The sequence below is a fragment of the Mauremys mutica genome, chromosome 2 (genome assembly GCF_020497125.1).
Source record: "Mauremys mutica isolate MM-2020 ecotype Southern chromosome 2, ASM2049712v1, whole genome shotgun sequence".
In the NCBI taxonomy this organism is placed as follows: domain Eukaryota; kingdom Metazoa; phylum Chordata; order Testudines; family Geoemydidae; genus Mauremys; species Mauremys mutica.
In genome coordinates, this window is record NC_059073.1 from 103,026,462 (window position 1) to 103,039,934 (window position 13,473).

The window sequence follows — 13,473 nt, forward strand, 5'->3', positions numbered from 1 at the left end:
TATTAAGTGTATTGTTATTAATCCCTTGCTGTGAATCTACGGTATTTCTTTTCCTTGTACATTCAATGTCCTATCATTATTTAAACCCTCACTGTGTGCATGCCATATATATTCTCTTGTCCATCTAATATTGTAGCATTATGTATATACACCACAGCTTGCTTATCCAAAATGAGCCTTATGCATACTGTACTGAGTTCACAATACATACTTTTGAATAAAAAAAGAAAACAGTGTCTATGTTCTCACATCTGAGCATTATCAGCGGTATCAATAGGGAAAAGATCATTTGTATGCCTCAAATACCTGCATTTTTTCCAGATAAAGCTGCTCTCTTCAGTAATCTAAACCAACCAGTAATAACTTATCTTTAAAAAATAGGGAAAATAAAGATCCCTGTCTATCTTGGATTCATTCGTGGAAGAACAATCATACATATCTTAAGATATCTCTTTAACATACTGGAGAAGCTTGATAAAAATGACAAACCTATTGCTATAGCCAACATAAACAAAAGTCTTTAAAATCAGTAAACAGGGAATTCAAATCTACATATAAAGAAGTTGAACTTTGGTAATAATGTTACAAGTGTATTGAAGTGCTGAAGAGTAGCCCAAAAGGTACAATTAGAACAAACACAATTAATGTCACGTTTGAATATAAATATAAGAATGTACCAAAGATGCCTCTATTCCCTCATCATATTTGTATTAGTGATGGAGCTTTTGGACTTACTACTTTTCTAAATAATCTTTAGTAATGTAACAGTTTATGAAATACTCGATGTTATATATGCACATGGTATACTACTATACATAACAAATCTTAGGCCAAAATGTTCAGACTGGGATGACTAAAAATAGGCACATAAATCTATTGAACTTCAGATGATCAGCACCTCTGAAAATCAGGGCACCTATTTAGGTTACTACATATGGATTTTGGTGCACAACTTTAGTTACCCGATTTCAAAATATTGTTCTTCATGACAGACTGTTAACAACTATGGTTCCTTGTCTGGACTTTATCAGTTAGTACAGATCTGAATTGTTTTCTGATACTTCTATTGCCCATAGATATTAATATTTTAACTTTTTTTTTAAAAAACACTAGAGGACCAGATATGTTGGAGTAAAAATATATCACGTTAGTACTCTCTGACTGGGGTCTGATCACATAAGGCTTTGAGTGCCCTTGCCTTTATCTGGCATCGAGGAGTAAAAGGAGTAGGAGTAAAAACAAACCCACCCCACCATAGTAACTAGCTAGCAGCAAGCCACATGAGGAACCCTAGAATGTCCCTGTAGAATAATCTAAGCTTGATTATAAGAAAAAGCAAAAAAATTTTAAAATGCAAAGACTGACACCACTCTTCCTTCTGAAAACAGCAGAATTGATACCAACATTCAAAAATGGCAGAAAAGCAATGATTCTTTGCTGGATACTAATCTGTTAACCAGTAATAACAGATGTAAACTATCATATTACAGTGGGAATGCAATACTAAATCATAAATTGAAAAGTGATTTAACTTTTCTGTGGGTTCCAGGTATGTTAGTATAATTGAAGCATTTACATAACATACGTTACTTTCAAGAAAGCTAAATCCTATGTGCACAACCAGTCCTGATTATTGCCCAAGATGTAAAATTAACCCTGGATTTTTTTTTATTTAATATGGGAATGTCCTATGATCCAAGGGAACTGGAAGTTTATCATCAGATGCCTGATCTTGTGAGATGCCAGTGCTCTCAAAGTCCATTAACATTAAAATTCTCTGACTTCAATGGGTGCAGCTGGATCAACCCCTAAAAGTGTAACTACTGTAATGAAAATAAATGTACAGTAGGTACAGTATAAAAGATTTACTGTTTTGGAAAATGTTTCCACGTCTAGGTTGTATTCCCATTTTATGTATAGGTAATAGCATCTCTTCAGCCAGGAATAACTTTCAAAACAGAACAAACATTTTAACTGAACCCACTGTGTAAACAAGGGAGTCTCAAACTTCATTGCACCGTGACCCCCTTTAACAACAAAAGTTACTACATGTCCCCAAGAGGGGGGACTGAAGCGAGCCCTGCTGCTCAGGAGGGCGGGGAGGGGGCAAAGCCCGAGCCTCACCACCCTGGGCAGGGGGGCCCTAAGCCAAAGCCCAAGGGCTTCATCCCTGGGTAGGGGGCCTGTAACCTGAGCCCTGCTGCCCAGAGCTGAGGCCGGGTGGTGAGGCTCAGGCTTCGGCCCTGTGCAGTGGGACTCGGGTTTTGGCTTGGGCCCCGGGTCCCAACCAGTCTAACGCCAGCCATGGCTACCCCATTAAAATGGGGTTGTGACCAACTTTGGGGTCTGACCCACAGTTTGAGAACCGCTGGTGTAAACTATTCCCTACTTATGTTGTTATTTATACATGGATGTGTATTGGGCCCAGAGAATTTATACAAAATGACCTTGCTCTTTGCCATAAGGCCTACACAGTAGCAATACTAAATAATAACTACTAACTTTGCTATGAGAAGCTGTACCAAATATTCATCACTGTTTTAAGTACATTATAATATACTGCACCTCTATGGAAGAGCTAATCTACAAGAAGTGTATCAATATGAAAAAATACCACACACACACAGAGAGATAGCTTTCTGCATTTTATTAAATTGTTAGTACAAGTAAAGGACCTCAATACATGTAAACACAATTTAGAACTAAAGCCCAATTAGCCCATCTTGTGGGTTAATGGGGAGAATAAAGGGTAAACAATAAAAATAATTATAAGATGACTGTTCCAAATGGTAACCAAAGGCTTGAATGAAAATGGCAGGGTTATGTGTAGTTGCAAACTCTGTAACTTTTTTTTAATTGTGTTCCCTCCCTCCCTCTTTCCTCTTCCCCCCACCTTCCATTTTTCTGCCATGTTAGAACTAATGGATACATTTTCCATATAGAACATGTCATGGTATCTGATCACCATGTACAAAATAGCCATAATATCATTACTGAGTTTGCAACCCAAAAAAGTAAAAAGATCATTTTTAACTTTGGTTTCCCAGAAATGTCAAGGGTTAACAAAGCATCAACAATATGAAAGATTTTTTTAAATCACAGGATCTAAATTGCTAAAATGACGCATATGAAATGTAATGTTTCCAAACAGGATTTAAAAATCTTATCAAAGAAACTGATGGATCAGCCTCTGCATCATCATTTATTCTAATTGCCCAGAATAATGTTCATATCTAGAATTAGCCTGAGCACCACTGCCTGTAAAAGTTACAGAATCAAACACAAGCATATTAAGTCCTTGCTACAGGCACTGGCTAATTTTTTTTTTAAATCAAAACTTTTTATTAACAATTTAATACAGTTTTAGTATACTATCATTTACCAAGTTTTTTTTAAAAAAAAAAAATGGTTTCTAGTAATTCTGAGGCATAAAGTGCCTATTTTCTCTCTCTCTTGATTTATATCATTGTTCTGTTTTTACAGCTTACTGTTGACAGAGTTAGGTAATTCAACTACAATTTTTCCAATGTTTTTTCCCATGTACATATAATCTACAGCACGGAATACAGACTCCAAGCCAGTGAACTTGCCCTCTGGAGACATGTCTCCAAGGTCCACCTCACAAACCAGTTCTCCACTTTCATACATTGTGAGTAAGTGCTCCATAGCCATTTTATATTCAGAAAGGTAATGGTTCAGGAAGAAACCCTGGATGCTGGCAGATTTCTTCAGCAGTTTTGCTGGCAACATTTCTGCTTTAACAGGCTGAAGGCCAGTAGGATTTTGATAGCCAGAGATAAACCCAATAACTATCAGGCGCCCTTTGGTAGCCAAGGAGTTGACAGCCAAGTCAAACATCTTTCCACCAACAGATTCATACACTACATCCATACCTTCTGGGTAGTCCCTTTTAATAACAGCACCAACATTTTCAGTTTTGTAGTTGATGGGATGATCACAGCCAATGGATTTCAGAAAACCAGCCTTTTCATCACTGGAGCAAGTTCCAATTACATGGCACTTTGCCTTCTTTGAAAGCTGCACAGCAAACTGGCCTGTTCCTCCGGATGCTGCAGTCACTAAAACCTTCTTGCCTTCAGACAACTGTCCAAGCTCCTTCAGACTGATGTATGCTGTAGTGCCACTTACCATTAGAGTAAGAAACTCAGGTTTCACAGAGGGTAGAAGAACTGCTTGTTTGGCAGGCACAACTGTATATTCAGCAAAAGAACCAGGTGTCATATAGGCCACAGCTTGGCCTACTGTGTATCTGGCACTAGCACTCAGGCCTAAGGCTACCACATCACCAATACCTTCAAAACCTACATCAAACGGGGGTTTAACTGAAGTGTCATACCGGCCAGCTGAGTAGTTTATGTCAGATGCATTAATGCCGATAAATCTAGAAGAAAACAAAACTTTGTTAACATGCTTGCTTTGTCAAGTGCTTTGCCATGTGAAAAAGCATCCACTTACATGTTCTGGGTAAGATATAACAATGCATATTCAAATATACCAGTAATTAGAAAAAATGTTCACCTCATACTATTAAAAAAAAAAGTCTGTATACATAGCATAGCAGTGATTTTAATCAGACTTTTGTACCTTATGTTTCTAATATTGTAGAAATTTTAGACACATTTTTTAAAAATAAGACATTTTCCACATGGCCATTTTAACCAAAATAAGCAAACCAAAAATAATTGTGTATGAGACTGGAAAATTAAAATTAATTGACCACTCTACAAAAGATATAAAAACAACTCTGTGGAATAAAATATGTGTAAAGTGCTAAATATGTTGATTCTGGCAACAAATTTACATTTCTGATTATAATAATACTGTTAATGACTAACGATAATATTAAATATAAATGTCATCTGCAAGGTCATTGATCATAACATGTTACTGAAGGCAAGGTTTTTTTTTTTTTAAATGATGGTGTGACTATAGGAAATTAGCTATTTTCAACCTTATTAAAATATTTTGCTTTATATCAATTACTTGCAACACATCATAACAGCATTGTACAGAAGGACTGAAATTGTAACAGAGTATTCAATGTTTAGAAGTCCTATTGATCTAACAGGTGAAAAAGAATGCCAATGTTTTCAAAAAACACACACATATACTAAACTTGATTAGCAGTAAAAGATAATCATGGTATCACAATCTACTTTAATTGTACAGGCAATATTTTACTAACAATATTTTTCCATGTCAATGTAGCTCATAACTAAAATACCTTGCTACAAAAGGAGAAAGTGGAGGGGGAGAGTCTGTTAACTAGAAAATGTCAAGAAGCTTGCACATGCAGCAGAAGAATCCCAGATTTTTACTACATGTGGAAGCGATAACCTAAAGATTCTAGAACTTGGTGTCATATGAAAAGCTGTAGAAATATGCAAACAGAGCAATTTTAACAGAGTTAGCAATATTTTCAAATTGTGTGTCTGAGATTTTAAAGTGCTTACACACACAGTACACAAAGAAATGCGAAAATGAAAAAATGCTTTATTTTGATTTTTCAGTTCCTTATACTATGGAGAATCTCAAACTTTCACGAATGTAAAGTGTGTATCATACACACACAGTCTATTAATATAAATATATATATATATAATATACACACAGGCAGAGAGAGAGAAGAATGTGACTTTTGTTGCTTTTCTTAATTCTGCATTTAATCCCCTGTTTAATTGTAACAGAATGTCTACATCCTATTTATAGATAAAAAAAAATCTACCATTCTTCTTTAATTTACATAATTCTCATGTCCCATTCTTAAAAAAAACAAAAAACAACCCCCCCCCCCCAGCAGCTTCCATAGCAAAACGTGTCCTCAGGACATTGGAGAAAAATGATCAGAAAGCCAAGGCGCAATTGGTGCTACAACTCTGCATTAGATTTTAAAACCCAACTTTTAGCAGTGGGGTTTAAAAGCAGAGAGATGGTTATCTCCTTCCTTTCCCTCTCTTATCCCTACAACGATAACCTTCAACCCATGGATTTACCACCTCTCTTCCACTCCCAGCCAATTTACCCCTGAATTAGCCTCCTTGCCTGATACAGACAGAACCTCCCTCCTGGTGCAGAGAGCCTATTCGTGCACCTTTGATTTTTGCACTATATGAAACAGGCATCCCCTGTATGCACCCTAGAGAGGGGAGGAATTTAAAGTAAAAACTTTTCTCTCCCACCCTTAGCAGTCCCATCTTCTTTTCACTTAGCATCGTTCTTAAAATGGAAAGAGAGAGACAGATCAAGGCAGGTAAATAACCGTCTAAAGCTGGAAACTTTGTGTGTGAAGGGGAGGGGGGATTGGAAGTACTGCAGTTAGCCAGATGTCTGGTAAACAAGTGTCCTCAACATGCTGCTTTTTACCAGAGAAAATGCAAATCACTCCCCATCTCTTCTTCTCCCGGCTCCACCAGCAGCTGAAACGTGTGAGCGGGAGAGAGGAAGATGCAATGGCAGATCTCGGGGAAAGACACAGTGCAGAAGAAGTTGGTGCTTGCCTGGCACCTCCCCACCTTTTATGGTAACCGTAATAGGGGGAAAGTGCTAGTGTTGGCACCAATAGGAATGTGATGTCTCAGCGGGGCTTCGGGGGTCGGCCAGGGACTAAGAGTTGGGGCACCTCTCTGAGGACACTCCATCCTAGCACTCCCTCCCTCTGGCTCCTATTCTCCACCTCCTTCTCCAGCACTTGGCCACTTGCAGCTATCCCTCCCATGCAAAGCTTTCTGTGCAGATGCGGATGCCTTTCCATCTCAACTGGGACTGGGGTCTGCATTTATTCGGTGGCTGTATTACTAAGGGATTCTGAGATACGCACAGGTCAGCCTGTGGAGAAAACATTTGAAAGGCCGTCCTCTTGTTCGCGATCCCTGCATTTTCCATTTAAAAGGGGGCTAGGAGCCTCAGCAAAAAAAAAAAAAGATGATTAGGAGGAAATAAAGAAATGCGAACTACTATATAATGTGTACGAGGCTTGCTGGTAATATTTGTTACCAACCCCCCACCCCTCCCAGTCTTCCAAGCTGCCTCTGCCATGTGAAATGATTCTCCCGGGACTAGGGGAATCATTATTATTAATCAATATAGTCTCTAAGCTTGCTAAAGTACTCCCCACCCCACTCCTTTTTCTCAACCCACCAATATTTGTATAACTCCCATTTGTGTTCGCATATAGGTGGGTTGTTTTTTTTTTAAAGGTAGTCTCCCTAAATGTCCCATATGCAAAAAATGATCAAACCACAATGTCGGGATTAAAACATATTGTCTAAATCCTTTTGAACCTTGCCTGTCAAGGTACTATGAGGGAGATGGTTTGCTGTGCTGTGCCCCGGACGTTTTCAGACCCTTTCATTTTAAGCGCAGAAATAAATGCAAGATCAACTTCCCAACTCGTGTGTGAGAGAGCGAGACGAGGTGGGTGTAGCGGGGGAGTAAAGGGGTGCCCTCTGTGTTTGCAGGATGCCTTCAGAATTCTTTTCAAGTGATCTGCCTCTTTTAATTCCCAAATTTAAAATGTCTTTGTTGTTTGACTAAGGAGGGTCTGGTGAGGGCACCGTCTTTCGCTGTTTTCAAAATCTGAAGCGCTGAGACACGGAACCAGACTGGGGCTGGCTTTTCCCAAAATAATTACACACTCCGAGTCACCCGCTTTATTTACACGGAAGCGTGCTGACCCCCTTAGTATTGTTTATTATAAAACCAGGACGAGCCCGAAGGAGGGGTGAAAATGTTGCTTCTCGCACCAAAACAAAACGTAAGAGACAGAAATTCAACACAAGAGCCTTCAACACAGAGACAAAACAAAGTAATGCAAACTAGGAGCGCAGAAGAAAAACAAAATTCTCAACCCAAACACTCAGCAGAAATAATCCCCCACCCCTCCCACTGTGATCCGCCAAACCATGAATCAAAAACTTTCCCCCCTTCCATTTCAATAAACTTTTTTTCCCCTATTGACTTCCACCTCAGCAGAAAATCGTTACAAATATTTTGGAAACGAAATAACCTGTCACTCCTTTACAAAAAGCTCGAAAACATCGCATAATTTAGGGGAAACCTGGGCTTTTGTCTTTGAGTCGTTCGTCTGCAATAAAACAGAGGCACCTTCCCCCTCTTGAAAAATAGAACAAATGCACATAAGAAGCGTAAATGGGTTATGTTAAGGATTCTATTCCCCTTCTCCCTCCCTCCTTCACCCGAAAGAGAAAGTTTATTGTTTTAAATCGATTTCTAGTTTAAAAGCATTGCTCTGAGAGTAAAGGCTATGATGGATTTTTCTGCTAAGAACTAAGGGAATCATCTTGGGTTATTTTTCCACCGAAGGAAAAAAAAGGGGGGGGGGGAGTTCCACTTAATAGAAGAGCATCTTATTTGAAAAATCAATAAATACAAGGACCCCAAAGCAGTTTTCCACCTTATTCCCCCAAATCCAAAAGCAGATTTTACTGTGGTGAATAAGGATTGTTTTGCATAAAAAGCTCGAAGCAATTAATACTGTTCATGGGCGTGACTGGGACTAAAATGAACAAATCCGCAACTGCACCCTTCAAACTCAAAGCATGTATTGTTTTCTTTTTAAGATCCTGTAGGCTTCTACCGACTGTAAAATGTGTTTTTAAGAATAAATAAAGCCAGGGACACATTTTGTCCTTTCGGGATGGGAAACAGCTTCCCCAGGATAGTACAAAAGGGGGGCTTGTTTCCTGCTGCAGCTTTCAGGAGGCACAAACAGAGAATATATATATGGATGTGATGTGAAATTCCTCAGCAAATAATAATAAAGAGAAAACTCCGCACAACCCCAAACAATACAAAATGTTTTAACTCCAACCTCAATTGAGTACTTCCCCCACTCCCACCCCTTTTTATAAACTGATCTGTGTTAAAATACAGTAACTGCCTGGCTGAGTCTCTGGACCAGCTCCTGCTTTCACTCTGGGGCGAGCTGAGAGCCTCAACCCCACCACTCTGAGGTGTGCACGTCCCTCTGGCACCCAGGGAGCCCACCCAGGACCAAGGGCGGGGGAGGGAGAAGGAAGGAAGCGTTACACTGAAAACAAAATAAATTACACGAATAAATTTTAAAATTTAATAGGAAAAGAGGGAGAGACTGTGTGTGGTGTGTGTGTGTGTGGGGGGGGGGGATTAGAGAACAACGACGTAACAACCTTATCATATCCAGCTAGGCAGGACTAAGACTTGCTACATTTTTTGTAGCTGTTTGTAGTGTAAGGCAGTCGGGTCCCTTCCAAGAAAAGGAATTTAACTCCAGCCTGATGCGTTTCATGCCATTATTGTTTCAGGGCCATTCCTTATTAGATGCAGCAAGTCAGTTCTTTAGATCTCTCTCGTTTTTTCTAACTCTCTCTCAAAAATCCTATAGGTTGATGGCAGCAGCGGATTAAAGTTTTGTATGAATCTTTTTCAGTCGCAGGAGAAGTCCATACCTCTCTCTTCCGTGTGCAGGTATTGCACATTACATACATTATGAACCCCCCACTACACACAGAGAGATTAGCTACAGATAAGGTTCACAAACACTTCTATTAAACTTCCAGTTTTGATCTCACGTCTGTTAGTGTATTTCATTATGCACTGTCTTTAAACAACCAGTTCTACGTATGGACAAGGTTTTGTTAGACAAGTCTTTTAAAAACAGGTTTCCCCCTTTCTCCTCTTGACAACAACAATTAAATAATCTTCCATGGGGCTTCTAGAGTTCCAGCTTCTACCAAGGAAAGTTAGACCTTTAAAAGCCCTCCTTTTGTCTTAAGGAACGATACCATCTAGGCGGGAACCAATAAAAACAAATAAGCCATTTGGGGAAAGGTACATTTTGTCCCTACAGTCTTCCTTTTATTGGGAGCTGACCAAGAAGCTTGAACGGACAGTACTAGCTAGCACACAATTTACTGCATATTATGTTAAGCAAAATGTCACATCTTTACTCCCTGTGTGACCCTGTTTCGTTAAAAATAGCCAACAATTTAGAAATCCTACTTCCCACACGAGACTAACAGGGGTAATAAACTTTCGAAAAGGTTGGAGAGGCTTATGCGGTTTGTTAAAAGCTTATGGCACATCGAGAAGCTTCTCCTTTCCTGGTTTTAATGTTTGCACTTCAGGGGGAAGGAGAGAATGGAGTGGTGGCCAGGCGGTTGAAGGGTGACAGGGGCAGGAGAGTAGCACTGACAGACTGGGTCCTCTGCCTTCCTGTTGATTCATACTCACTAAAGGTTAGTGACGTGGAGGACTTGGGGGGGGGGACCCCCTCCAGACACACAGCCTGTGTGACACAGGGAAACGTACTCACGGTTGTACACATACATCCTATCACATAAAACAATCATTGGTGTATGGTCTATCTACACTTACACACTCAGACCATGGCTATAAATAACACAGTCACAGAGGCAGCCTGTTATATATTAATGTCACGCCGACATTTGCATGGCTAAGACAGACACACACGCTGGTGATTGTATGTAAATGTAACACACACAAACCTGGGAGGGACTTAGAAATCATTTTCTGGGTTTTCAGTCCCTCCTGAACACTTGCTTCACGTGCAGCTTTCTGTTTAAGATCATGCTGCCCTTTCCCACCCTTGAAAATGGCTACTAAAACAGTGATTTGTGAGCCTGTGTTCTTCCTCCGGGGTAGAAGAATAAATACTGCTTGATCAGCTGCATTTGTAAGAAAGAAGAAACCAAACCAAAAACAAGCACCTCAAAAGATGCAGACATCCCCACCCTCCCCAATGCATGGGAGGAAATGATTGTGGCATCAGACATTCAAAACAAACAACAACAAACCAACAACAAAATCAAATTATCAGGCGCCAGATGGCAGCTGGTACAACCTGATAGGATGACAGAGCAAGAGAAGGCCACAGGAGGTGAGAAGTCAGAGGGAGTTTGAGCAGGAAAAGGGCTCAGACCCCAGGACTAGGACGGAAGGTAGGTGAAGAGAGGAGTTGCAACGGGGCTGGAGAGGGGAAGGGAACTCACCTGTTTCTGACAAGAAGGTCTCCATCTCCCGGGAGTGGTACAGGCGCGTCCTGCCGCAGGGCAACAGCCTCTCGGAAGTTTGAGCTCAGCTTAGTCACCACCAGCTTCTTCATGGAGCTGGGGATAGACGAGCCCTGGAAATCCAGAAAGTGACGGGAGTAGGACATGTCCACGATGGGCCGGGGCTGAGCACCACCAAAGCAGGACCAGAAGGGACCCTCCAGAGGACACAGCCGCCGCCTCCTCCAGAACCGAGATCCCCAGCACCTCAGCAAAGCGCTGCTTTTTGTATTAAAACTCATTTCCAGCCTTAGACCTCTTTCCCACCCTCATCACCCTCGGGGGGGGGGGGGTGTCCAGCTAAGAAGATTAATCGGACAGCTTGCAAAACTCACCACCACCAAACTCACAAGAGGAGACACTCTGACTCTCTGAACATAGCTATTTGTGTATGTAAATAACGTCTAATGTAGCAAGCTGCAGCCTGTCTGCGTCCTCCCAGCCCAGCCCCTCCACAACACGGAAACACCAGAGAAGCAGCAGCACCAGCAAGATGATCCCCTGGAGCTGATCTTCATTTACCGTCACTAACATGAAACAGGAACAAAGTTCAGCCTCCTAACACTGTCCCGCCTGCAAAGCTGCTGCTGCAGCAAAAATTGTGGGTGCATGTGTTTGTGTGTGATCTGCAACAACACAGAAACACATGCATGCCTCTGTATAATATAACCAAATCTGATCACCGCAGCCAGGGATTTCTTACTTTCAGTAAAATACAGATTTGCAAGATTTTCCGTTCAAATTTTTGCTTTAGTTTGCATGCTGCATTTTAGCCAGGGATTTAAAATATATAAATATAAAACCATGCCGCGTTCCCATGCCCCTAGTTTATAAAAGACGGATATGATCCCTTAAAAAAAGTTGAAAGAAAACACGAATAAATTATCAGATCAATAAGGTTAGAATAGTAAAGAGAAGTTGCAGCTAATCTTCTAATGTTGTTATTAGGAGCAGCTGGGGAGCTGCAGGCTGCTGATACAGGCACCGCCCCTTCCGTGCGAAACATTCACTTCCTCGCAAGGTGGTACAAATCAACCCAGAGCCGCTAGCAACCACTAGTGGATACAGCACTTAGATTTGGGGGAGAATAAAAACACTACGATTTATGAAAGCATTTAAAGCATCTTAAGGATTTTTGTGTGTGTTCTGTCTATAAAGAAAAAAAATACTGCTGATGTCCTTCTAGGCGGGAGACACACACACACGAAATGCACTTTATAGCCTCATGGATTTTATAGCTCTCTATAACCCGTGTACAGTTAAAAGAAACAGTGGATCCTTCCCCCACCCCCTTTTAGCTATGACATTAAAAATATTGCTATATATTTATTTTGGCCAAAATATTTTTTCTACTCCCCTATATCTTTAGGAGAGGATTTTTAAATCAACTTCTGCAATGCAGAATTACTTTTGGGAGAGTATTTATAGGAAATCAACTGGGAGGTCAAAGAACTCAAGTAAATGTTTTGATAGAACTGCCAGTCTGTATTTGGTGATGGTGGAAGTTAATTTAATAGAGCTGTTGCAATTGTGTAGGAAGAATCCATGTATAACTCACCTGGAATTAACTCCATCATTTCAATATGCACAACTCATTTCTTAATAGCATGGTATTAATAATTAAAATCATAATAAAAATCACCTTTTTGCCTTAAAGGAAGAAAAGTTATAGCTTCAAGTGTTTTCCTTTAGGAATCAGTATGTAGTTTTAATCTTCTTGCCTTAAAAAAAGGGGGAAACACCTGTTCTTGCAGTTAACAATATATGAATCTCTAGACATAAACTATGCAAAATCTATTAGCAGCATTTCATATGCTGCAGTTCTTGCTCTGCAATCTGTTGGTGTTTTAAAGTAAGGGAGACCTGCAATCTCTCACAAATCATCCTAAATTCAAGGAGGGGGAATAATGTTTTTGTGTGTGCCAAGACTAGGTAGCATCTCTTGCTTTTTAAGTTTGCCAGAACTAGACATCTGCTTAAGTTAAATCAGCACATGCGTCTTGCAGAGTACTTTAGCAAGTGGATTATAATAACAAAACCCTCAATGTGTGCCTCACATGAGAAATCTTTTATGCTATGCTGTATTAAGACTTCTTTTTTGTCATATTGTTTAGCTCTGGAAAAAAATGAAAACAAAGCAATTAAAAAGATTGACAGGTATGGGTTTGTGTGAGACCTATTTGTAATTGTCAGGGTGACGTTGGCAAGAGGAGGAGGAGTAAAAAGCTGAAGCAGGAAAAGCAAGCTCGATGTGTCTGTCTATCAGTTGAGACTGTCTGAAAGCTCTGGGATCTGAATGTGTGTTACATTTCAGTGAAAAGAGAAGAGAGGGAGAGTGGATCTCTTTCTCTCCCAGGAGTTTAAAGGGGGAAAAACAGTTCAC

The 13,473-nt window shown here is 40.2% G+C and overlaps 1 protein-coding gene across 1 annotated transcript; it reads right to left on the reverse strand.

Annotated features, from left to right (window-relative positions):
* Positions 1-2,632: 2,632 nt before the first annotated feature.
* On the reverse strand, positions 2,633-12,077 carry ZADH2 (zinc binding alcohol dehydrogenase domain containing 2). The gene is made up of 2 exons (XM_045007679.1): positions 11,031-12,077; positions 2,633-4,402 (listed from the first exon to the last, which is right to left on the reverse strand). The coding sequence occupies exons 1-2, from the start codon at positions 11,330-11,332 to the stop codon at positions 3,478-3,480; spliced, it is 1,227 nt and encodes a 408-aa protein (XP_044863614.1). The 5' UTR covers positions 11,333-12,077; the 3' UTR covers positions 2,633-3,477.
* Positions 12,078-13,473: the final 1,396 nt, after the last annotated feature.